We start from the raw sequence: 27333 nt of genomic DNA on the forward strand, positions 1-27333 counted from the left end.
AACACGAAGTGGACAATTCTAATAAAGTGTGGCTGGTTGACAATACTGTATGTAGGGTTTGGTAAATTGACTACTTTAAGAGCTCAGTATATATATTACCTCTACTTATGACCAATAGGCTGTGGTACTCTATCTAAATATAGAATATCACCCTGCTTGGTTTTTATTGTGCTTTAATCAGAAGATTCTAGGATTATTTATTTATTAAAGGATTGTACACACTTCGTTTTGATTCAGAAAACAGTCAGGTTTATAAAACTGTTCTGTCCAATGGTAGACCTGCTGAGGCTCTAAGGGAGTGTGGCTAGACCAACCTGCAGAACAAAGTTTTTATTCACTAAATGAAATCACCCTAAGAAAAGAACACTGTGTATTTTCTTTGAGTATCTTTGTATGACGTTTGTTTGCTGATCTTAAAAAATGAGAACAAACAGACGAAATCTGTAGAGACACTTTTCTACTGCATCACCTACATGTCCTAAATGTTTGTGTCCTGTGGGGCCTGAAAAGTTGGACAAATGTGGCTCATAACTGAGTTCAGTTGATCCAACGCCAGTTTTTAACACACTTTTTCTTCAAGACGCAGCGGCGTGTGGGTGATACGTTCCGCCGCAGTGCTCCCAGCATTGACTGGTGGACAGAGGCCAGATAAGTGTGAGTGTGTTTAACGGTGTAGAAGATCTGATAGAGAAAACGAGCAGGAAGACAGCGAGAAACCACCGCTTTGACAGGTGATGTGTGGAAAAGAGCCTGAGCTGCTGTTGTCCAACAGACGCACCTTATAATCCATGTCATGACATAAACAGTGGCCAAGGACAGTGTGTGTGCGCGCACATGAGTGCATGTGAGTGTGTGTGTGTCTGCATACGTGTGTGTGCACGTGTGTGCAGAAATGAGCATGTGTGTGTGTGCATGTGCTTGCATGTGTGTATATGTGTGTGGGTGCGTGTGTGTGTGTCTGCATACGTGTCTACATGTGTGTGTGTGTGCATGCGTGTGTGTGTCTGCATACTTGTGTGCGTGTGTGTGTGCGTGTGTGTGCGTGTGCATGTCTGCATGTGTGTGTGCGTGTGTACATGTGTGTGTCTGCATACGTGTGTGCGTGTGTGTGTGCGTGCGTGTGCATGTCTGCGTGTGTGTGTACATGTGTGTGTGTGTGTTTGTGTGCATGAGTGTGTGTGTGTCTGCATACGTGTGTGTGTGTGCATGTGTGTGTGTGTGTGTGTGCATGCGTGTGTGTGTCTGCATACGTGTGTGTGTGTGCGTGTGCATGTCTGCATGTGTGTGTGTGTGCGAGTGTGTACATGTGTGTGTATGTGTGTGTCTGCATATGTGTGTGTGCAGTCGTGTGTGTGTGTGTGTGTGTGTGTGTGTGTGTATGTGTGTGTGCGTGTGTGTGCGAGTGTGTGTGTTGCAGCTGCACTCTCTTCTTGTGGTTTCAGGACATGAATCTTGGTGAGTTTATGACAGATAGAGCAGCACACACACACACACACACACACACACACACACACACACACAAGATTAAGGTGGAAATCAAAGATTGGATTATTAATAGTAAACAAAATCTACACATGTTCGTTAACAGCAGTTTAATCACAAACAATCATTTTACAATTGTTCAAAGAAAATGCAAAGAAAGATGAAATTCTGATCGTTTTATTGCTGTTAATTAATGTAGAGAAAAGACTGATAAGAGAAGATCATGTGCAGTGACACGGAGGACAAGGTGGACTTAAAGGTTAATTAGTTTCAGCTGAAAATGTATGTTTATCTGTCAGAGACTTTCACTAGCCTGAGTAAAAGTGACTAGTTATGGCTGTTTCATTTAGTTTTCTTGTGTTTTTCATGTTATTAGGTTGGACGGATCACCTGATGGAGCACCTCATTATTTCCACTGACCTTTTGTGTCTGTCTGTGGGACTTTGGGTGTGCAGGCTGGAGTTTCAGCATGGGATCGGCCTACCAGTTCCACAGCTGGAGAGTGTTTGTGGTGGTTTGTGCGCTGCCTTGTGTCTCTGCAGTCGTAGCACTCACCTTTATGCCGGAGAGCCCTCGTTTCTTCTTGGAGGTAAAACTCTGAGAGGATTATTCGAGCAGCAGACCTGACGTTTTGTTTAAAGAGCATCGAGTCTGTTTACTGTTAAATGTTCTTGTAAAGAACGAGAACAGCGTTGAATCGGTGTGTTTGAGACGGATGTCCAAACTGCTGGGAAATACTCACAGGTCACAAAAATTAGATATTTTTCCAAATAAAACCAAATTATTTTGATATTTTTCTGGATCTGCTCAATTAAACATTTAACATGTAATAAATTCATAAAAACAACTTTTATTTATTTATTTTTGCAGAAACAATCTGTGAAACCTTGTAGACGTGAGACTTAATGAGATTTAATAGATGGTTTTCTGTTTTTTTTTGGGGGGGGGGGGGGGTTAAATTTTCATTTTAGTCTATTTTTTAATTATTTATTTATTTATATATTTTTTTCATCTTAGTCTATTACAAGAAAAATGATCTGGGTCCCTCTTTCTTCTGTTTGCTGGATTTAGTCAAATGTGAGGCACTGTGGTCCAGTTTATGAAGAAATTAAGATAAAATAAAAAAAGGTGATTTTTAAAGGACCAACTCTTGGATTCGTTTTTAACATTTTAAATATGAAAAAATATTTTTATTGAATGGAACATCAACTGGAGACACAGCACTCTGCTATTACTGAAAATCAGTTATGGGCAGAATCAGGTTGACGCCCCGGGCCACACATTGGACTTACCTGGCTTAAAGCTTCTTTCCGGAGTATTTCTCTTATCCGATGGCCTCGCCTCTGTCAGTGCGCCCCAGGGCAGCTGTGGCTACATTGTAGCTCATCCGCACCAGCGTGTGAATGTGTGTGTGAATGTGTGTAAATGGGTGAATGACTGATTGTGTTGTAAAGCGCCTTGGGGGGTTCCAGGACTCTAGAAGGCGCTATATCAAATACAGGCCATTTACCATTTTACCATTTAAACCGTGGAATTTGCTTTCTATGGTGAGTTTGCAGAAGTTTCAGAATCAAATAAACATTTACAGTTTTACAGTTTAAATACTAAAAGAAAACAAGTAACATTATCCAAAAGTATTTCAAATGCTGTAACATTAAGTACCTGGCCATTTTGTGGATATCTGAAATGCCTGTTCTGCTGACTAAATATCAAAATGACTTGCCGTACCTATAAAATCATAATGTGTATGTTGTTGTTTCCTAGACGGGGAAACACGATGAGGCCTGGATGGTGCTCAAACACATCCACGACACCAACATGCGAGCTCGAGGGGAGCCTGAGAGAGTCTTCACTGTGAGTGTCTCATTCGTCCAGCCACTGCTGCAGCCCTTCAGCAGCAGGTCTCAGATCAGTGTCGCCCCCTGCAGGTGAACAGGATAAAGGTCCCCAAACAGCTGGATGAGCTGGTGGAGATGCAGAACGAATCAGCCAACCCCGTCCTCAAGGTCCTCTTCAAGATCAAGGCTGAGCTCAGAGGGGTATGACGCTGCTTTACTCTTCATTTTGTTTATTTATGACATCAGTTTAATGATTCAAGTTCACTAATAGTGTTCCTCTCCTCATAGATCTGGTTGACCTTCATGAGATGTTTCAACCACCCAGTGAAAGACAACACTACGAAGCTGGCTGCTGTCTGGTTCACGCTGTCGTTTGGGTGAGCAACAAGCTGCTGTGTGCTAAAAGCTCTTTGAAGGAGGAGGAGGAGGAGAAGAAGAAGAAGAAGAAGAAGAAGAAGAAGAAGAAGAAGAAGAAGAAGAAGAAGAAGAAGAAGAAGAAGAAGAAGAAGAAGAAGAAGAAGAAAGTATCATTTCTATAGCGCCTCTCAAGATAAAAATCATGAGGCGCTTCACAAACACAATATGTAAAAATAAAAAAAAGAATTTAGAAAATGATTAAAAATATGTTTAAACTGAGCAAAAAATAGACTATTGTGATTAAAAAACTAAATGTTAAGAAAGAGAGAGTGAATAGGAAAGAGGGAAATCAGTGGATCCTGAGGAAGGTGGGATAGGTGGGGAGAGCAGAATAAAGAGAGAGGGGTGATGAAGGTCACACAAAAGCCAGCTTGAACAAGTGAGTCTTCAGCTGCTTTTTAAAGGAGACCACTGAGTCCACTGATCTCAGGCTCAGGGGGAGAGAGGTCCAGAGTCTGGGGGCCACAGCAGCAAATGATCTGTCACCTTTGGTCTTTAGCCTGGTGCTGCACAACCAGTAGGCTTTGATCACTGGACCTCAGGGACCTGCTTTGTTATTATCTCTGCTGTGATGGGTTAGGGTTATTGAACATCACAGGCATGAAAGGGAGGGGCAGGCAGACAGCAGGGTGCCTGGGCAGATCAAACCCGATAAACCAATTTTTTAACAGGTTTAGCTCACCTCCGGTTCATTTTCATGCTGGATGCTGTTGAGTAAACTTCTGTCTGTAGCACAGATCTCTCTCTCTCTCTCTCTCTCTCTCTCTCTCTCTCTCTCTCTCTCTCTCTCTCTCTCTCTCTCTCTCTCTCTCTCTCTCTCTCTCTCTCTCTCTCTCTCTCTCTCTCTCTTTCTCTCTCTCTCTCTCTCTCTGTGTGTGTGCGCGCGTTAGGGTGACCAGATCCCAACTTACCAAATGTGACCAATAAAAGAACCAGTCATATTTTTAGATCTATTTATGTTTGTTTTTATTTAATTTCCATAATGAATCCATACATTTTTGGAATTTTTTCATAATTAAGAAACAAAACAATTTTTCCATGATGACCAACCCCTCACATGACTACCCATATGAACAGATTGCCGTTCTTGCAGGTATTATGGTCTGTCGGTGTGGTTCCCAGATGTGATCAAGCACCTTCAGGCTGATGAGTACGCCTCCAGAGTGAAGATTCACAACAATGAACGCATTGAAGACTTCACCTTCAACTTCACACTGGAGAACCAGATTCACAGGAATGGAGCCTTTATGAACGACAGGTACAACACACACACACACACACACACACACACACACACACACACACACACACACACACACACAGTCCTGTCCGAACATGCTGATTCTGTTATTTTTGTAGCCTTGAGCTTTTCTTGGCTGATTCAAATCTCTGATGCTGCTAAAACCACATGAAACATGTTTAATGGTGGTAAAGCTTTAGACAGGAGCTGAAAAACCTTCGGTGTGCTAAATGTAAGTCAGTAAATTTCATTCAAAAAGCCTTTTTCACAGAGTCACAACATAGGTTGAGTTACCAAAGGTGTACAATAAGTATAAACATATCTTAAAATCAATACCTTGCTTCTTAATCAACCAAGATGGCGCCGAGGAAGGCCCTGGTGCTAACGTGCGTCGTGTTTTGTTTGTTTTTGTCTGCAAATTGTGTGTCAGCGTGCTCTTACACCCGTGAAGAGCTTCTAAACGTCAGAAAATCAACGCCAACGGACCTACTTCCAGTTTTTCTAGTGGGTGTGGCGGATTTGGTCCACTTTTTAATCAAGAAATTGAGACGCCGTAGGAGGGGGAAATGTGCGGGAGTGCTCGTGCATCTACGAAGACGCGGCTCACGGACGCCCTTACCTGGGATCTTCCTCTCCAATGTCCACTCACTTAGCAACAAGATGGATGAACTGGCGTTGCTGATGAGACGAAACAGAGACTTTTCTTCCTCTTCTGTCTTATGCTTCATGGAGACGTGGCTCAGCGAGCAGACCCCGGACGGCGCGCTCCATTTGGAGGGATTCCAGCTCCTCCGCGCAGACAGACAGCGGGTCTTATCCGGAGGAAAGGTGTCTGCTTCTACATCAACAATGCCTGGTGTTCGGATGTGACTGTGATTTCCAAGTACTGCTCTCCTGCTCTGGAATTCCTCTTCATAAACTGTAAGCCATTCTACTCCCCACGTGAGTTCGCTTCATTCATTCTGGCCGCTGTTTACATCCCGCCTGGTGCGGACGTGCACGAGGCTCAACGTGCGCTCGCGAAGCAGATCCTAAGTGTGGAACAGACCTTTCCGGACTCTCTAGTTATTATCCTCGGTGACTTTAACAAGGGAAATCTGAGCCAGGAATTGCCTAAGTACAAACAGTTTGTTAAATGCCCGACAAGAGAGCAGAACACGCTGGACCACTGCTACACCACAGTCAGTGGAGCTTATCGGGCCGTGCAGTGAGCTGCTCTCGGCTTCTCAGACCACGCCATGATTCACCTCATCCCCTCATATAGGCAGAGGCTGAAGCTCTCCAAACCTGCAGTGAGAACTTCTAAGAAGTGGACCTGCGAGGCTGTGGAGGAGCTTCGCATGTGTCTGGACACAACAGACTGGAACATGTTTGGATCTGCCACAGACAACTTGGATGAATATACAGACACTGTGACGTCATACATAAAATTCTGTGAGGACAGCATTATTCCAACAAAAACCAGGGTCACTTTTAACAAGGATAAGCCCTGGTTCACACCCAAACTGAGACAGCTGAGGAGGGAGAAAGAAACAGCCCACAGAGCCAAGGACAGAGAAAGCTACAAGGGTGCCAAGTACCAGTTCTCAAAAGAGTTGAAAAAGGCTAGATCCCGGTACAGTATGCGTCTAAAGGAGCAGTTCTCTGACAATGACACCGCCTCTGTCTGGAGAGGGCTCAGGCAAATCACCAACTACAAGCCTAGGGCCCAACATGCTGCTGACGATCTACAACTGGCTGAACAACTTAACTCCTTTTATGCAAGGTTTGAAATGCAACACCCATCCCCAGGGCTGGACTGGGACAAAAATTCAGCCCGGGCATTTTGACTGGAGACCGGCCCATGTTTTTTTTGGAAAAGACATTAAGCCTTACGCTGTTTCTGACACACACCAACGTACACTTTCTTATTGGTAGTATTTATGTATCAATCTAATAAACGTAAACCTTCACCATCCTTCCTATCCTGGTATTCTAAAAAGTAGGGTTGGGGGTAACTGATTATTTTTAAAATGATTATTCTGACGATTATTTTATTGAATAGTCGACTATTCTAATGACTATTTAGATGATTAATCTAGCGATTACTTTTCTATTGCACAATTAATAAAAACCAAAAAATTCTCAAATAAATTCCTCCAAAAAATTGATAAGTTGTTACTGTAAGAGAATAAACACTACAGGCCTTCCATTTTGTATAACACTGCTTTTATTGTGTTGCGGTTGTTTATGTTCTGGTGACGCGTAGAACTTGGGAGTGCAGGCTGCTGCCTGAGAGGTGGTTGGAGACGGAGTGTCTCCATGCTGCTTTGATTTGTTCACTTATGTGCATGAGGCAAGTGGTGTTACGACCCTTCCTGGGGAGTCACGTGTTTCTCCTATTTTAACTGTAAATCCTTCTAGCTGTTATATTTATAACAAGAAACAGATATTCGGACGGAATATTTTCATGTTTATTCGAATATGATTGTGGAACACACCCAGCATCATAATAAATGAAGTAATATTTATGCCAATTTAAGCCTTTATGGGTGACCAGGACTCTGTGATCAATTTTTGGCAAGGGAAATTATCATTTGTTGCCATTTTTTAGGTGTTTATGAATGTGGAAGACACCCAGCATCCTGTGATGGCACTAATAACATCAAGAGATAATAAATAAGGTAATATTTAGGTCAATTTAACCCTTTACACATGACCAGGACACTGTAATCAATTTTTGGCAAGGGAAATGATCATTTGTTGCCATTTTTTAGGTGTTTATGAATGTGAAAGACACCCAGCATCCTGTGATGGCACTAATAACATCAAGAGATAATAAATAAGGTAATATTTAGGTAAATGTAACCCTTTACACGTGACCAGGACACTGTAATCAATTTTTGGCAAGGGAAATTATCTTCTTTTTTTTCTTTTTTTGCCATTTTTGGGGTGTTTTTGATGATACAGTAGGCAGTATGAGTACAGTAACATCAACAGATAATACATAAAACCCTTATTTGGTCAATTTTAGCCTCCATGAAAATCTTAGCGATTCACTTTTTGGCAAGTAAAATGCCATTTTAGTTGTCTACAATTAAATCATCAATAAAGAATTTAAAGATATTTTGAGGCATTTCTTATAGGTAAACGGGAGGGTGTAGTCTATTTGGCAAGTGACAATCTTAATTTTATGTGCTGAAGTGCTTTTATCTTGTTACTTTTAAATAGAGCAACGTAACGTATAGCTAGCAACCTACACAGTGTCATTAAAGCCAAAGCTTGATCATTTTAAATACTTTTTTTCAAGTAAAAATGTGCCCCAAACTAGTTAACTGTGGCTCCATGTCAAGTGGACTAAAGAAAGGAAGGGGGAAAAATTAAATCGCTGGAGAATTGTTTATTTCCATTTATACAACGTTTACATTCAATACAGGGTGCCATTTTACATTGTTTATTTATTTTTTTAGTATCAAGGCTGTAACATAAAGAAAGCCAGTTCTTACCACAAAGTTTGTGGCACAAACCATCTTTCAATCGCAAATATTGCAAAAAGGATTAATATATCCTCATTGTGAACGTTTAAGACAAATAGCAACACTTAAAACAACTTCCGAACTGGAAAAACTAATGTGGCAGGTGCATAAAGGAGTGCCCGGGCGGGATTCGATCCCCAGACTACCGGGTGAGAGTCATACGCGCTAACCAGTCAGCCAAAGAGACATCTCCTTAGCCCAGTAGCCAGGGCGCATGATCAATCGGGACATTGTGACAGGATGCTCACACTGCCACATCTTCCTCCCTCTTTCCACAAGCACGTCCTCGTGCTTCCGCGCAGGGTGCCACAAACACTGCCACACTAATATCCGCGATAAACATCTGTTTAAGTACCAGAAGAGGTTATCTTTGCTTTCTGAATGTCCATATTGCTAGATATGCTGAGTTTTAGGGCGAAATCCTGGGGAATTTTGTCTAGAAATGCAATTACCTAACCGTGCGCGATCCCGCGGTGGCTAATCATTTTTTGGCAGCGAGTCAATTTATGGCACAACACCGGCTCGGGTTTCTCCTCCTCCCTCTTTTCTTCTCCAACCTGTCGCTGGGCTGAGGCTCCATCACTTCCTAAATTGATTTTACTTGAACCTTCACTACCAAACAACTGTGAGATTTTAACACATGTGCCAGCATCAGCCTGAAGGGCCAGTTTCTTTTTTAGTCGAATTTTCTCCGCTCCTCCTTTCCGTTTTTTGTTCTCCATTTTGTAAAGCTCGTCTGTCTGTTTACTGAGATTCACAAACAACTGGCGGGTGCATCAGACCTCTGGCTATTGGTCCAGCCCAGAGTGTATTATTACCAATTGGCCAATCCACCAACTTTTACGAGGCGTCGCGTGGGGCGGCGCGGGCAAGTTGTCCGCAACAACTAGAGGCCAGAAAAAAAAAAAAAAAAGACACCGGCCCATAAAAGATGAAAGGGTCGGCCCAGCGGGCAGTTGCCCGCTATGCCCTATGGTCAGTCCAGCGCTGCCCATCCCCCACACCCCCTACTGCACAGGCTTCTTCAGCCACTCTGGTGTCACATGCCTCCCCCACCACCTTCACCACTGTGAATAGTACAGTCCCCGCTGACCACCGACAGAAGAGGATGTGCTTAGGCTTTTCCGTAAGCAAAACCCACGGAAATCCCCGGGCCCGGACGGTGTCTCCCCCGCTACCCTGAGACACTGCGCATAGGTATTGTGTCCAATCTTCACGGACATCTTTAACATCTCCTTGGAGTCCTGCCATGTTCCAGCCTGCTTTAAGCTGTCCACCATTGTCCCTGTCCCTAAGAAACCCCGTATCACTGGACTGAATGATTACAGGCCTGTGGCGCTGACGTCTGTAGTCACGAAGTCTTTTGAGCGCCTGGTCCTCCCTCATCTCAAGTCCTTCACCTCCCCCCTCCTGGACCCTTTGCAGTTCGCATACAGAGCTAATAGGTCTGTAGACGACGCCATCAACCTGGCCCTCCACTTCATCCTGCAGCACCTGGAATCCCCGGGAACCTACGCTAGGATCCTGTTTGTGGACTTCAGCTCTGCGTTCAACACCATCCTCCCTGCTCTGCTCCAGGACAAGCTCTCCATGCTCAACGTACCCAACTCCACCTGCAGGTGGATCACTGACTTCCTGACGGACCGTAGGCAGTGCGTGCGGCTGGGGAAGAATGTTTCCACCACTAAGACAATTAGCACAGGATCTCCACAGGGCTGTGTACTTTCTCCTCTGCTCTTCTCCCTGTACACAAACTGCTGCACCTCGAGCCATGACTCTGTTAAACTGATCAAGTTTGCGGACGACACCACCCTCATCGGGCTCATCTCTGACGGTGATGAGGGAACAATACCAGAGCAGAGATGAGACAATAGACACAAGATGCTGCAGGAGCACATCCCGACAAAAGTAGTTTTCACACAAAACCAAAAAAAATTGTTGCCTTCTAAAAAAGGCGCCTTCTTGGCATCAAAATGGATCTTTAAATTCACTGGCATCATATGTTAAATACATGACACATATCAAACATCATCAGAAACTAACTTTTAGCAGCTCGTAGACTCCCATTCATCGTTTTGGACAGCAGGACCCATGATCAGGAAGGAGATGGGCATGATTTAGGTTCCCCAACCACCACAAAAGACAACATGAAGCAAGGATGATCCAATTGTCTTTGGTTTTACCGCTGTTGGTTTCATCCGATTCAGAAAATATAACAACATAAGCACAGTTTAGAAAAAAATAATAAATAAATCCCAAGTTTGAACTCAAAACAGAACAAATATTACAAATGACAACAATTTTTAAAAGTTATTAAAGTTTAAATCTTTTCCATGTCTTTGCCATTGTTTTACTTTCACTGTAAGTTTCAGGTATTTACCTCCCCTGTAGGGTAGAATAAAAGGCAGAAATGTGACAGTCTGAATACACAGAAGCAATTTATTTCTACTTCAGTGAAAATAGTGACTCTGCATTTGGGTGATACAGAACCGACACTTACATCTTTTAAAAGGAAACAAGTCAGCATCAGCATTTCTGGTGTCAGAGTAAATTACGAGTCTCAGATGAATCCTGCTTTACCGGTTTGTCCTTCTTTACAACCCCCCCCCCCCCCCCATCTCTTTCCAGGTTTATTGGTATGAAGTTCAAGGTGGTCACTTTCATCGACTCTTCTTTTGTCAACTGCTACTTTGAAGATGTCTCCTCAGTAGGATCCATTTTCAAAAACTGTACCTTCGTGGACTCTTTCTTTTACAACACTGGTGAGTCTGTTGGTGTGAAATGTTCTCACACACAGAAAATGGATGTGTGGTAAACCTTTGCTTAACACTTTATAAATGAGCATGACTTAAAAGCTGATTTTCATCTTAAATAAGGAAATTACAGTTTTTAAATGACAGGTTTTCATGGTTAAACCCTAGAACTTGTGAAAGAAGAGGCTGATTGGTTTAAACTCTTGAGATGTGCTGAAAATCTTTAGACCCTTCACAATAAGAGTACCATTCTTGACTTCAAAACATGAATTGATTCTGTCACAACATGTGAAACTTGTTAAATAATGCATCGTCTGCTATGCAGCTTGCAAAAGTACACAACAGGTGCTGAAGTGTACGTTAAAGCCTCTTAACAATGTTATAACATAGCTACACTGCAAAATTACTTCCAAGAATGTTTCTAAAAAACAATTTTAGGCACTTTGTCTTTGTCTAAAAAGAAAAAAAAAACATTTCTAGAAAAATAGCATTACCTAAAAACGGTGAATATTCTTAATTATGATTAAAAATAATCTGCCAGCAGAGTAAGCAACGGCTGTTTGGCTAGAGCTCTTGAAATTAGTTTGGCCTTAGGATTCCCCTGGAACTAGTTTTAAGAGTTCTAGCCAATCGGCTGTTGCTTACCCTGTTGGTAGATTGTTCACTCAAAACAAGAAAATGTTGATCATTTTTAAGAATATTCACATTTGAAAGAAATATGAAATATTTTTACTTCATCATCATCATCATCATCATCATCATCATCATCACCCTTATCATCATCACTATCATTATCTTCATTATCACCACCATCTCCATCATTATCTTCATCATCATCATCATCATCACCAGCATCATGATCATCATCACCATCATCATCGTCATCATCATCACCAGCATCATGATCATCATCATCATCAACATCATCATCACCATCATCATCATGATCATCATCACCATCACCATCATCATCATCATGATCATCATCATCATCATCACCATCATTATCTTCATTATTATCACCATCATCATCATCATCATCATCATCATCATAATCATCATCATCATCATCACCCTCATTATCTTCATTATCACCACCATCTCCATCATTATCTTCATTATTATCATCACCATCATCATCATCATGATCCTCATCATCACCAGCATCATGATCATCATCATCATCATCATCATCATCATCATCATCATCATCAACATCATCATCATCACCATCATGATCCTCATCATCACCAGCATCATGATCCTCATCATCACCAGCATCATGATCCTCATCATCACCAGCATCATGATCCTCATCATCACCAGCATCATGATTATCTTCATTATCACCACCATCTCCATCATTATCTTCATCATCATCATCATCATCATCATCATCATCATCATCATCACCATCATCATCATCATCATCACCAGCATCATGATCATCATGATCATCATCATCATCATCACCATCATCATCATCCTCATCATCACCATCACCATCATTATCTTCATTATCACCACCATCATCATCATCACCCTCATCACCATCATCATCATAACCGTCAACATCATCATCACCATCATCATAACATCATCTTCATCATCACCATCATCATCATTATCTTCATTATCACCACCATCACCATCATCACCATCATCATCTTCATCTAAATGAGTGAATTTCAGCCATACTCTAGACTGATTTTGGGAGCTGAAATGTGATGCAGAACAAAAGCAGCAGAGGCGTGAAATGATCTGAGGAAAGTGGTGCTGAATCAGCACCCATGGGAGCTCCAAGTGGAAAAACAGTTTCTCCGGTAGCTCCCAGGGAAGCGCTGGAACGTGGAGACATTGAGGCCATGTTGGGCTTGGTGGTGAAACCCTGTGGGAAATAAAGTCTCTATTACCAGCAGTGTGTCCAGTAAGGCACACTCTTCCTTCCAGAACAGACAGTAAATAAATAAATAAATAAATATGAAAAAAAAGATACATGTTAAAATTAATAATTACAACCTTTATTTATTTGTTTGTTTCTAAACATGGTAAATGGCCTGTATTTGTATAGCACCTTCTTAAGGTTCTACAATCTTCACAATACAATCATTCACTCACACATTCACACACTGGTGGTGATGAGCTACAATGTAGCCACAGTTGCCCTGGGGCGCACTGACAGAGGTGAGGCTGCCGGACACAGGCAGGCGCCACCGGTCCTTCTGACCACCACCAGTGGGCAAGGCGGGTTAAGTGTCTTGCTTAAGGCCACAACAACAGCATTCCCTGGTTTGAGCTAGGATTGAACCTGCAACCTTCTGATTACTGGACAACCTGCTCTACCTCTTGAGCAACTGCTGTCACTAAACATAGTTAAATAATTCCCTTCTTTTCAATTAATCATATACTTTTATTCCCTTATTTATATTCATTCATTTGAGGTTTTATTAGTTGTTCAGTGTCAGCTTCAGCTGGACCAAAAACCACAAAAGGTTTACGTGAAGTTGTGAACAGGCGGAGCGTCCTTGTCTGTCCCGTTACAGATATCGATGACAACAAGTTGAAAAGTTCAAAGGTGATCAACAGCTCCTTCCATCACAACAAGACAGGATGTCAGATGACTTTTGATGATGACTACAGTGCCTATTGGGTCTACTTTGTCAACTTCCTGGGGACGCTGGCTGTGCTGCCCGGTAACATCATCTCAGCTCTACTCATGGACAAGATTGGACGTCTTAGCATGTTAGGTAGGACATTCTCTGGAGAAGAGGATATTCTCTGACTTTTGATCTAGAATATCAGTAGCTTGTCCTTTTGTGAAATGTCTCAAAGTCTTGTGATGTTGGTCTTTGCATCTGCAGTGACCTCTGATGTGTAAACGGTTATCCCCATGCTGTCCTGCAGGAGGCTCCATGGTGCTATCAGGCATCAGCTGCTTCTTCCTTTGGTTCGGCACCAGCGAGTCCATGATGATCTTCATGCTCTGTCTCTACAACGGCCTCAGTATCTCAGCCTGGAACTCACTGGATGTGGTCACGGCCGAGCTGTACCCGACAGACCGGAGGTGAGAGAGTTGAGGAGCATCAACCCTGATGCTCACTTTTGGAGGCAGAACACTGGTTGGGGTTGGATGTTCTCCTTTCTCATTTCTTTTGTTCACAACTTTTACGGACAGACTTTGGATAATACTCAAAAGCTAATAACTCGGACATGGATCAGGGGCAATAAAATGTGGTCCCTAAAAATAAGTTAGTTATTAATGAAATAGCAGGCTGCGCAGTGGCGCAGTGGTTAGAGCTGTTGCCTTGTAGAAAGAAGGTCCTGGGTTCGCTTCCCGGCCTGGAATCTTTCTGCATGGAGTTTGCATGTTCTCCCTGTGCATGCGTGAGTTCTCTCCAGGTACTCCAGCTTCCTCCCACCGTCCAAAAACATGACTGTTAGGTTGATTGGTCTGTCTAAATTGTCCTTAGTTGTGTGTGTGCATGGTTGTTTGTCCTGTGTGTCTCTGTGTTGCCCTGCGATGGACTGGCTCTCTGTCCAGGGTATACCCTGCCTGATTGCCCGTTGACTGCTGGAGATAGGCACCAGCCCCCCCGTGATCCTACGTGGACCAAGCGGGTTCAGAAGATGGATGGATGGATGGATTAATGAAATAGCAATACCTTCAATTAATGACACTAAATGACATATTTTTCCTAGTTTACATTATTTTGTTTGAACCCCTGGGTCTCATTTTATCTGAACGTTCAGAAACTTGTTGGATAATAAATCTGTTTAAAAATCTTGCTCCATATATTTCCCTTTTTACCTTTGAGCACCCTCCCCTTGAAAGGTCTCTGCACGGCTCTGCGTCTACTCTATCTCTTTCAAAAGATTTATGCACTATTCAGTAAGTCTGACTGTTCGTAATGATTTTATAGTTTTCCTTGTGTTAAATTTTCCTTTCTGTGCTTTCGTTTCATATTTTCAACCCTTATTTTGTTAGCAAACAGCTATACTCTCCCCTTTTTCAGTTATTCGGGGCCCACTTTTTTTCTTTGATGCCCGCTCCAATTCAACGAAACCTCCAAAGCACCCTCTCCCACAAGGTTTGAGTTGGGCCCTGTTGGACCCACAGAATCCCAATCCTCTTAAAAAGGCACTGATTTGGAGCTTTAACCAGCTGGGATGAATTCAAGGTCATTGCTCTCAAAAAGAGTTGATTGCCAACTCCTGGTGTGGGGGAGATGTACTGTCTGAGGTGCAGAGTGTATGGGGCATCATGGTCTGGTCAGGATATGCAGAATATACAGTACCAGTACCTGAATAAGTAAAGCTGTTATAAGAGAAAACATATATATTAGGAAAAGGAACCGTCTTCTGTACTGTTGTCTTTACAAAATAAGATTTACATCATTCTCTGTTCTCCAAAACACAGGGAACCACCACTGTGCGTGAAATGGGTTAAATGAATAAAGCTGCCTAGTTGGTCAAACTCATGGGTGAAACCCTGGTTTTACAGTTTGACAACAGTTCAGCTGGTGGTACTTCGTCCATCCATCCATCAATTTTCATTAACGTATTCAAAGTCAGGTCACGGGGGCAGCAGCCTAAACAAAGAGGCCCAGACTTCCCACTCCCCAGCCACTTGGGCCAACTCAGAGGAAATCCCAAGGCGTTCCATGGCCTGATGAGACACATAGTCCCTCCATCGTGTCCTGGGCCCTTTCTTTAGGTCTCATCCCAAGTAGACATGCCTGGAAAATCTCATCAGGGATACATGCAGGAGGAATCCTAAACAGATGTCCCAGCCACCTCAGCTGGCCGCTTTCGATGTGGAGGAGCAACGGATCTACTCCAAGCCCCTCCCAAAGCCTTTCATCCTATCTCTAAGGGAAAGCCCAGACACCCAGAAAAGTAATTACGGACGCTTGTACCCACAATCAGTCACTACCCAGCGCTCATGGCCATAGATGGGGGAGGAACGTAGATTGACCGGTAAATCGTACTTCATATCCAGAAATTATCTGTCCTAATTATCAGATTCTAATTCAATCCAGAAGCCTGACTGGGTGAAATAAAGAGAGCAAAGAACCTAAATCAAATTTTCCATGGGTTGATCAGTTAGAAGTATAAGACACACACTCTGTCCATTTCTGACTGTCTTCTTTGTGTCTTTGTGTTCAGAGGGACGGGATTTGGCTTCTGCAATGCCATATGTAAGCTGGCAGCAGTGCTGGGCAACCTGATCTTCGGCTCGCTGGTTGGCATCACCAAGGCTATTCCCATTCTGCTGGCATCGGCCGTGCTCGTTGGCGGTGGACTGGTGGGGCTCCGGCTACCTGACACTCGTGCCAATGTCCTCATGTAGACGCCAGCTTAGGACAGACTGTTATTTACTAGGTTTTTACTCAGCCTGCTGAATATCTTCTCATTAATGAACCATAAATTATTGCAGTACCACAAAAACAGTAAAAGCTATCCTTTTAGTCATATAGATGATTTTATTGTTGATAAATATAGCCATAAACACGCTGTAGGTATTCTTTCAGGTTGGACTAAAACACCTGGTAAAGAACAAGAGCAGTTTACCTGAGCTGTAGATGTATGGAGGAGAGTCATCAGGAATATCAGGTTAACGTGCTTCAGCTGCCCGTTTCCTAACTAAACTGTTGGTGCTGTTGCAGGAATCCATAAGAAATGATCATCAGTGGGGATAAAACTCTGTAAGTCAACAGCTCAGTTCGACTCTAGGCTGCTTCACTCATGCAGTCTTCAAAAGCTTGCACCAAAGCTGCAAAAGGCTTAAACTTCCAACAACCTTTCAGTCAGTTTGACATGCTTTAGCATAGCAGTAAGTAACTTAGCTCTGGCCCACCGGCCTCCATTTTACTGCTATTAACATGTCAGTCTAGGCCAGGCGTGGGGAACCCTGCTCCTCGAGGGCCGGTATCCTGCATGTCTCTGCTCCAACACTTCTGATTCAGTGATTGATTTACCTGTTCAGCAGCTCATCAGGCTCTGCAGAAGCCTGTTAATCACCTGCTGATTGAAATCAGGTGTGTTGAAGCAGGGTTGAAACTAAAATATGCTGGATAGCGGCCCTCAATGGACCAGGGTTCCCCACCCTTGGTCTAGGCTGTGATCTGGGCGCTGGAGAGCGTAACAGCGTCGCCGCCATATTGGATGGGTCCACTCACTCTCCAAAGTCAATGCAGAGTGAGCAACTCTGCCCGTTTCCATGCAGCGTACGGTTACAACAACCAGCGTACTGAAATCAGATCACGTGGGATTACTCGTGACTTTTCCAGCATACTTTACAGGATTTTATATTTAAATGTATTTCTATTCATTTTGTTTAATCATATTTATAATTTAATTATGCCATACATTGCGTCTGATTTAGAGAAAAAGCTTGATGAAATGTGCTTTTTAGTTGGGTAAGCCCCTTCCTCAGTGGAAATGAATGCACGGGGGTCAAATGGAGACCCATCTAAAATGGCGGCCGAACGGCAGTAGGCAGTGCCAGTCCATGGGGCGTCTACGCATGCATGTCTGTGGCAATTACTGTGAGTTTCTGAAGGAACAAAGTTCTGGTTTTGCCCCATGTTTGGTCAAACAGACTCTCACCAGGCAAGAGAGAAAATCTGAGTCCATTTTTTTGACTAGTTAAGGACATTTGGGGAGCATTTTATTCTCCTTTTGGTCTTCTGTCCATAAATGAGGATAGATGTTTTTTCAACGATGCTTGACTGAAGGAAGAACAGCACCTCTAAAGCTAACCTCTATCATAATTTCTATATGAAATGATCAATGTTGGCTTTATGGCAGCTTGTGCTTCCTGTGCTGGACATCTTTTAGTTAGTGAGGCATAAAAAATGGCAGCACAACCAGCTAATGGGGTCCTTTACACTTTAGGTAGTTTTCTGCTCTAAATACCTGAGTGCAGATCTGATGTTCCTGTGCCTTTCTCTTTTTTTCTTCCTTTTGTTTTTATTTTCATATATTGAAGCACATGTGGCAGAGAAGGAGTGTGTCTTGGCAAGATACAATCACAGGGGATACTAAAAGCTAGATGATATTTGCATTTTACTTAGACTGAATTTAATTAAAAACTCAGGCCAAACGTATCCAAGACACATCTAGTGTTATAGGGCTTGTGATCACACGTGTTACCCGACAACACAGCAACGATTTACTAAAGTTGTTTAATGTAACCGATCATTTCAGCTGCAAGAACAAGACTGAGCACGCTGTTTACAATAGTAACAAGCAACAAGTAGAGACTCACACGCCTCCAACGGGGCGACTGCGTCGGTGATGACGTCACGATCACAAGCCCTTTTGTGTGATTTCTTTTTGTCAGAATGAAAGCAGTAAAAACTGGTGCCAGCTAGTGGTTGGAGGTTGAATTGCATTATTGCGCTACACATAAGAAGTATAGTAAATATTTGCAGTAATTTCTTAATGAAAATTTGATAGAATGCTTTTAAATTTCAATTCGGTATCATAAAAAAGTACTGTGATATTTCAGTGTATTGATATGCACGTCCCAGTGACAATCAGATCTGTCTAATGTTGTTCCATCATCTATGGTCTGTATAGTCCAGCTTTACTGGTCTAAACATTTCAATAATTCACTATTTGAGGTAGAAGGAGATGAGTTTCTAATTTCTGGACACTGTTGATGGTTGTGTCATTGTGTCTACTGCGAGCTGTAAATAATCTAGAGGATGACCTAAGCGGTGACCATTAGCAATAAAAAACTATACAGTCCGAGCTTTAGGATGCGCAAAATTGTAATTTATAAATAATAAATTCATCATTTCATTCTACATGAAAAAGTCCAGAAAATTGATCAGAAACACTAATAGTGGTTTAATTTATTTGCACTCACTCATGAACTTTGACCTCTTTTTGTTTTTGATCTGGGGTGTGTGTGGGGGGGGGGGGGGGGGGGGGGGGGCTTGCATCATGTCCCTTAGCATGCTGCATTCCCTTCATTCTTGCCTCTTTATCAGTTTCCTGTGTGCCGCCTCTTCCTCGTCGTCGTCCTCCTCCTCCTCCTCCACCTCCTCCATAACAGCAGGCTGAAAGCTCCACTGCAGAACTGTGGTCATATCTCATTGAGTGCAGAAAAATCATCTAGTGCTCCTTAAATTAGCGTGCCACTATTTTCTGAATTCAGACTGGTTTGACATCTTTTCCAGTATGTGATCCGTTTGGAAGGTTGTTGATCTTTAAGCCTTTTGCTGCCATTTGCAAGAAGGACAAGGCCATAGGGGGGATAAACAGTAATAATAAAGTATTTTAGTGAAAACTGGCATCTTCAGCAGCTACATTTCTAATGTAAGAAGAAAAAAAGTTTACATTTTCTGCTTTTTACAGTGAAGAATTTTGAGGATTTTTGTCTGAATGCTTCCTCTTCTCTCTCGTGTCTGTATCTATCTTGTGAAATCGAGGTCTCCATGAAGGGCTTTGCTCTCTTGCTAACTCATCAGTGCAGAAGAATTTGTACCACTGGAACCTTCTGTTGGTATTGAAATATGCTCCTTTAAGTGTTTTTCTTTATCTGTCGTGTTGTTTCCTCATGGTGTGTCTCGGTGTCTTCGTTTATCTGCTCCTGCCTCGCTGCTGCTCCCTCGGAAACTCTAAGGCCTTTTTCAAAAGTCGTGCCTCTCTCTGCATCAAGTCCCTTTCTTCTTCCTAACCTTTGCTGGAAACGTTGCTGCTCTTTTCTGCTTTTTAGTCCCTTATCTCTTGTGAGTGAGTGAGTGAGTGAGTGAGTGAGTGAGTGAGTGATCTAACAGATTGAAATATAAGAACTATTTTGTTCATGTGACAAATAGAAAATAAAAGCCATGTGTATAGGGTCAGCTCGCCCGCGTTTCAGACACTTTTGATTTAATGTGTAAAGTTTTTAAGTTTTCACACACCAGAGGTACAAGTTTATCCTGATTCTAGACAAAGAAGAAGCAAACGTTTTGGCTTTAAAGGGAATTGAACCAGAAACTTTCTTCAAGTCGTAACAATAGCTCATCTGTGTTATCTAATATGATATAACTCCCAACACAAAGTACAAGCTCATTACTTTAAGCTAATTTAAACTTAAATTTCCAGAGAGACAATGTGTCCAAACGCCTAGGTAGCATCCTTGTAAAGACCAAGTCTACCCGGGTTACGTAGCTTTGGGTATTCCTCAACTGAGAGGCTGTGAATTTGGACTTTCCAGCCTTCAAATGTATTCCCTCCCTTCCTCTGTGTTGCCTAGCAACAGTGATGTTGGGAAACATGTTAGCAGCAGTACATGAAAGAATACAGGACATGCCATTCAACTTTGTTCACGGAGATTTCTTCTTAATAATTTTGTAAAAAAAAACTATTTAAATAATGATTATGCAAATGAGAACGATCAACGACACATCCACTTAAAACTTACGTTTTGTACCACCAGAAAATAAATAAGCTCAAATGTAAAAACAAAACTTATCATCGGGTTCAAAATGAATCCTGGCCAGTCGCAGCGTGTTTGTTTAGAAACGATAAGTAATATTTTATGTTTTTTATGTTTTACGTAGTTCTTTTGCGATGTAAAGGCGGACTGCCCTGTTGACTGACATCCATAGCGGTCCAATCACAGCGGGATGCCACTGATACAAAGATGGCGATGGCTCATTTAAAAAGGCTGAATCACCTTTGGACTAGTTTGACTTGGGGTTTTCTTTGACTAAAGAGCAGGTGGAGGTACTTAAGGATGTAATTGTGTCTTCTTTGACAAAATATGGCAAACGTCCTCGTTGGCTGACATCTGTATTGGTGAGTACGTTGTTTGTTAGCCAATAGCATGCAGAGACAGTTTGAAAGACAACCGTAGATCCCGCCCCACGACTGTTCATGGACCGTGACCGGGCTAGACATTCTACACTACATAGCCTAAATTTATTCATTCTTCTTTCAGGTAGAAAGTGGAAAACACACAAGTACTCCAATGGTAATACGAAAGTCACTGTATTCTAACAAACGGAATACAGTGACTCATAATTGGTATTCTTAATACGTAACGGTAGTACATACATACTGTTACACTGCTTAAGCACGTCTCAAAGGAAAGCTGAAGTCTAAATCATCATAGGTTGCTGCGAAAACTGTTTCAAACATGCACCATTCCCAAGATGGCGCCATCTTTGTAGTTTTTCTCTGTTGCAGTGCTAGTGTTAAGCCCACCTAAATGTAGCGTGCTGTGATTTGCCAGACAGAGAAATGTTTGGGCTAATGGCAGACCTGTGGAACGGGATTAGCGTCTTTTAGCTGCTGCCACAGTTGGTCTGGATTTCCGGGCTGTAAGTCTAGCTTTGTGAGAACTGACCAGAATATCAAATCACCTTTTAGACGTGATAAATCTTCTGGAAAAATGCTTTCACCTCTGGTGTGTTGCTGAAACTCAGCGTGGCTGAATGCAGCACACGTTTTCTAACCTCTTCTTTTTAGAAATCGTGCTGCTACAATCAGATTTTCATTTCAAACACATTAGGGATTTACGTTTTTGTTGAATTAAAAAGGTAACTACATGTTTTTTTAATAACTGATATTATTTGAGACTCATAACTGCAGCGATTTCTTTTATGAGATATTTAAAATAAATAAATAAATAAATAAACGATCCTGCATTGGATGCTTTACTGTCTGTCTATAGTTCCCCCGATGCAGCTTGTGCTGAACAAACCGGATCATCAAACTGGTTCTCCCTGCATGTTTGTTACTGAAGTCCCACGTTGTGTGCTTTTCTCCATTCCTGTGTCTCTGCTGTTCCTCCGTGGGGCTGAACAGCCACCAATCCTGCGTTAACAGTGAATGTATCATCCTTGTGTGTTGTCGGACTTGTTGTGGACCACATTGTGAAAGGGCATGCTAGTGCTGAGATGGCTGTATGTGCTCTAAACTGTTGCCCAGCAGAGGTGGTCGCATCTGATTTATAAGTGTTGTTAATGAGAATTAAATGTAGCAGGAATAAAATAAAAACCTCTCAGATTGGAACACCGATGCTGTCCAACAGAATGTGAAAGTGTGTGTAAAAGCAATTATCTGCCATATTATTTATTTTGGTAAGAAAAGATTCAAGTGAATGCAGTGTAAAGGTGGAGTCCTCATGCTGAATAAAGAGTTTCATTTGAACAGCTCTCTGGGACTTTGTTCAAACACTAATTCAAACCAGCAGGTAGCGCCATTGCTTACAATGTAACGACTTATTTCTTCTGTTCATTAGAAATGATAATTATAATGCAACTTTTTATCTCTGGTTCTATCTTTGTGCACAATAACCACCATCTATTAAAATCCAGGTAGTTAAAAAAAACTTCGTGGCAGAGGCAATGACTGGGATTTGATGAGTCCCGTGGACGTCACTAGGATTGAGATATAGGGGGGGCTTAGCCCCAGGAGCTTGACCTCGAACGTTTTTTGTCACACCCTGCAAAAACTTTGTCAATTAATTCATTATCTGAAGAACATTTAACAAAACCTATTATTTTATCACTTTCTTTTCCTTTCCTACTTTTGTGCATTTTCTCTCTTCTTTTCATAAAAAATAACACTTAATCAGTTCATTAGTGGGGTCTATGTTGAAGAAAGATTTTATGTAAGTCCATTAAAAATGAGATATGTTATATTTCCAAATAAAGCTATTCATTTCAGTCTACTGCACTTAACAGGGGGAAATGTTGTAGTCATTTATTTAATTTGTTTACTTACAACTTGTTTAATTATAACTGTTACTGAAATATGACAATGAAGAACAAATGAATAATTGTAAAACTTTTATTCTGCCAAATGAGTGTGCAGTTGACAGTTTTAATATATGAATAACACTGCTATGATATGGAATAAAGGAGTATGTAATTAACAATTACAAGACAAAATAACAGTATATATAAAAATATCCAGCAAGTAGTAGAACTTATAATACAGAAAGTCAACTATACAGATACAACTTGACATAAGGTTGCAGGTCACATGATAATTATAGTTATTTTTTCTCAATGTCTCTTACCTGTTCACTCCTAAATAGAAAACTGTTCAATTTTGCTTGAGAACTTTGTGCTCAGGTAAATGCTCATAACGGTGCGCTCGCCCCTGTTTTCGCTGTAGATCACTGACCTTGTCCATGCAGATCTCCTCAGCATCAACCATCTGGTCTCTCTCCTGTTCCTCACTCACTCTCTTAAAAAAATCTTCGTATATCCATCTAGCCAACACATTGAAAAACATTTTCAATTTCTAATGCCAAGACAAATGCTACTATACCATTCAGTTTTCACTCACAATAATTGAAACAGCCATTGGTGGATAAATGGGACAGAATATAGACAACTGTTAGCCTAATATAGCCTATGTTTGGTTGCTCATGATGATGGCATTTTCCATAACATCACATCGAGCTGCCAAAATTTATGTTAAAGTTAGATGAGTACAATATCTCCTTTCTTTACCATAGGTAAACATAGGAAATATTAAGCAATTGACAACCCACATGGAAAGAATTCATATAAACATATAGGTTTTAATATATGTTTTGATGTAGCTTTTGAATATATGTGACATATATAAAACTGGCTGTTTACTATATTATAGATACATATATGTACCTATAATATATTATATATATATATTATAGAAAGATATATATAATATAGAAAAATTGTCAATAATATACACATTCGGCCAGATTCTGATTCAGGTTTTTAGTGTGGAGTGATTTTTGAGCCACCAACTGGAGCGTGCAGTGATCAATCTGCAAGAGCACAACCTGCTCTGCAGTCATATGCGGCCCTCTCTCTGCATGCTCAACTCCGTCTCTGCCTGCACAAATCTCCCTGCTGTTGCTCAATTTGCAATTTACAAAGCAATGTAGCCTCTCCGTCAGCAAATCAGACAGCTCTCCATTATGCAATCAAAGCATGTCCAGGAAATACTGGCAGGAAAATTGCACTTTTTTCAGATAAAGAGGACTTTATATAATTATATTTAATTAGGTTGATTAACCCTCCTCTTTTCCTGGGACATTTCCACTGTTCACTTCCTTTTACACACCAAGGGATCATTTATGTCTGACCAAACAGAGAAGAAACACTTTATATGTTGAAATTAAAAGTCATTTTTAACTAAAAAGAGTGCAATTTAACAGTTTTAGGAATAGGCAATGTGTCTTTTCTGGAAGTCAAATATGGTCACCCTAATCATGACACATGAATTACAACAAAGTATCTTGCAGGCAGTGGATGGTGACTGGTAGCTAACCAGCAGCAGAAAGCTGTTTAATAAGCTGTTAAATGGGTGTTTTTCTGTAAAGCAGTATTTCCTGGACATGCTTTGATTGGATAAAACAGAGCTGTCTGTGATTGACTGGTGGAGAGGCTACTTGTTGAGGAGAGCAGGGAGAGATTTGCATGTGCAGAATTGATCCCACAGAGAGGGCTGCAGCTGCTGCACACAAGCGCAGAGCAGGTTCTGTTTGTGCAGACTCATTACTGTACTCTCAAGTTGGTGGCACTAAGTCACTCAATGAACTGGCTGGGTGGTTAATCATGTCACTTCAGGGGAGTTTTCCGACCATTTTACTTGACATCAAAGCTTTTCATTATGGTTTGCGGCATGTAAACATGCTAGCGGAGTTAGCGTTAGCATGTCGGTGCGGTAACATTTTCCTCTCTCGTCTGAACTATAACCTTGAAATATTAACGGTGTGCTGCTGTTGCTGTCTTACCCTAATGTGATGTTAAGTGACTTACATGAGCGCTGAGCAGGGTTTGCTCATCGATATAAAGGTTTTTCTGTATCGACCCGCCCCCTGACTTGTCAACAAAGCTGCGGGCTTAAGGAAGTGGAGGAAGTTCTTTCTTGATACTTCCTGTGTGCGACGGTGTAGTTCTATATTCATTAATTATTATTTCTGTTTCAGACTAAAAAACTCATGTACCAATTACACGTGTCATGATTGTGTTCAGCATGTAGATGTGAACAAATAAAAAAAGTTAACTGAAAAAAAAATAAATAAACCAAAATGATAGGGGGGCTTGTGATTATTTTAGGGGGGCTGAAGCCCCCCTAAAACGGACCTAACGACGTCAGCGATGAGTCCTGTGAGATATTTGTTTCTTTCTTTTGGTGTCAAAAGTTGGGATATCTTTTGGATAACATGTCATAAACCTCCTAAATGCACATTTAGGATGAACCTCACCACCGAAGGCACATACTCTTCCCTTTTTACATGTTTTTGGTGGACTTATTTTAAACTATATCACAGGTTTTACCTACTCCGAGACAAGTTTCACCAGCTGCCACTGCTTCTAAAAAAATCCAAGAAACTTTGAGTTGGATGATTTTAACATAGATAACTAAAAGTTGCAGTCAAAAACCAGAAATTTGATTAATAAAAAAGTTGCATCAATATCCAGCAGTAGTCATATATCCATAAAACACGTACTCCTCCAACTCCTCCGTTGAATGACTCCCAAAATAAAACATTCAATTCAATTCAATTCAAGTTTATTTATATAGCGCCAAATCACGACAAGAGTCGTCTCAAGGCACTTCACATAATAAACATTCCAATTCACAGTTCATTAAGCCAAACATTAAAATTAATCATGTTGATCCAGATGCATGTGCAATTCAAGCCTCATAGAAACCACATTAGCTAAATAAGCACAACTAGCCTAGCTTATTCACAACGTCAGATTTGACTTAAAGCATAAAATGTAACTCTCTTCCAAAACAAGTAATAATGCACACATGTTGCTTCAATGAATGAAAAACAATTTTATTTACAGATGATGTCACTGATCAACTTGTGAAGGCATTGAAGGCTATGTAAATATACATACAAACATACATACACACACACACACACACACACACACACACACACACACACACACACACACACATATATATATATATATATATATATATATATATATATATATGTATGTATGTATGTATGTATGTATGTATGTATGTATGTATGTATGTATGTATGTATGTATATATATGAGTTACAATATACAAAAGTTTTGGTCACACCTGTCTCATTATGTTTTCTTTATTGCATGACCATTTACATTGGGAGATTCTCACTGAAGGCATCCAAACTATGAATGAACACGTGTGGAGTTATGTACTTAAACAAAATAGGTAAAATAGCTGAAAACATGTTTTATATCCTATTTTCTTTAAAACCAAAACAAAACAAAGAAAAACACCCTTTGCTCTGATTACTGCTTTGTACACTCATGCTCTTGAATGGATCTGCTGCTGTCGGGGCAGATGGCTCCCCTGATGGCGTTTCCTTATCTTAGCTGGTCTGGCTCATCTGAACTCAGTCCATTGTGTTTTTTCCATTGGGGGGGGGGGGTTCCTTATATATATATATATATATATATATATATATATATATATATATATATATATATATATATATATGTGTGTGTGTGTGTGTGTGTGTGTGTGTGTGTGTGTGTGTGTGTGTGTGTGTTTAAGTTGGCCCGTCTGCATGCCCAGACACAGCTGGAGATAGGCACCAGCGCTAACTCGTGGCCATGCATTAAGTATCTCGTGGCCAGGAGTAGTTTTTTTTCCTCATTGTCACCAGACGGACTCCGTATATGTCACACGTGAAACCGTGATTATTTTACATAAGATTCATGTTGCTTTTGTTTCAAACTCAAATTGGAAATACAGTACTGTGCATTTTGTAAATTGATCAAAGTAAAAGGTAGCAATTTACAATAAGGGTGTATTTATTAACTTTACTTTGTGCATTATTAAGCATTAATAATTAAAGGACCTCTTTATTAACTCTCCTGACATTAACTTTTAAGTGTCCTTAAGGTGGGACAAAGGAGTGGGGGTGGGGGTCTAGTATATGCATTACTTAATCTTAAATTAACAATTATCAGTTGTTAATACATTATTTAGTAGTTTATTAATGCTTATTAATATACTAAATGACATTGATAAAGAGATCTCTATTGTAAAGTGTTACCAAATAAATAATAATAATTTTGCACACCTATCAAAAACCTTTCCACAGTACCAATCACAAGTGTCACATG

General features: G+C 41.1%; 2 protein-coding genes across 4 annotated transcripts in view; one reads left to right on the plus strand and one right to left on the minus strand.

Moving 5' to 3' along the window:
- Positions 1-17400, plus strand: part of LOC107374829 (synaptic vesicle glycoprotein 2C) — a 77828-nt gene extending 60428 nt beyond the window's left edge. For both annotated transcript variants that reach the window (XM_070552431.1, XM_015943108.3), the window contains 9 exons: positions 1938-2071; positions 3247-3336; positions 3411-3521; positions 3609-3697; positions 4831-4995; positions 11121-11254; positions 13789-13992; positions 14150-14309; positions 16412-17400. In XM_070552431.1, the coding sequence (XP_070408532.1) occupies positions 1938-2071; positions 3247-3336; positions 3411-3521; positions 3609-3697; positions 4831-4995; positions 11121-11254; positions 13789-13992; positions 14150-14309; positions 16412-16595 (1271 nt within the window). In that variant the 3' untranslated portion in view covers positions 16596-17400. The remainder of the gene's footprint in view (positions 1-1937; positions 2072-3246; positions 3337-3410; positions 3522-3608; positions 3698-4830; positions 4996-11120; positions 11255-13788; positions 13993-14149; positions 14310-16411) is intronic.
- LOC139070350 (uncharacterized) lies at positions 11877-26137 on the minus strand. 2 transcript variants are annotated; one of them, XM_070552433.1, is made up of 3 exons: positions 25009-26137; positions 23378-23465; positions 11877-13133 (listed from the first exon to the last, which is right to left on the minus strand). In XM_070552433.1, exons 1-3 carry the CDS (start codon positions 25155-25157, stop codon positions 12945-12947), a joined length of 426 nt encoding a protein of 141 aa, XP_070408534.1. In that variant the 5' UTR covers positions 25158-26137; the 3' UTR covers positions 11877-12944. The 2 variants fall into 2 exon arrangements, with proteins under 2 accessions (XP_070408534.1, XP_070408533.1); XM_070552432.1 differs by lacking the exon at positions 25009-26137 and having other exon boundaries at positions 23378-23813.
- Between the last annotated feature and the right edge of the window lie 1196 nt (positions 26138-27333).

This window comes from Nothobranchius furzeri, chromosome 6 (assembly GCF_043380555.1).
Source record: "Nothobranchius furzeri strain GRZ-AD chromosome 6, NfurGRZ-RIMD1, whole genome shotgun sequence".
NCBI lineage: Eukaryota > Metazoa > Chordata > Actinopteri > Cyprinodontiformes > Nothobranchiidae > Nothobranchius > Nothobranchius furzeri.

Bases quoted from the DNA above. Each gene is read 5' to 3' on its own strand.
- LOC139070350 (XM_070552432.1), bottom strand. From the start codon at position 23,403: ATGCTGAGGAGATCTGCATGGACAAG. The intron at 13,134-23,377 runs GTCAGTGATCTA...TATTTCCCACAG, and splicing joins AGGAGATCTGCATGGACAAG to GGTTTCACCACCAAGCCCAA.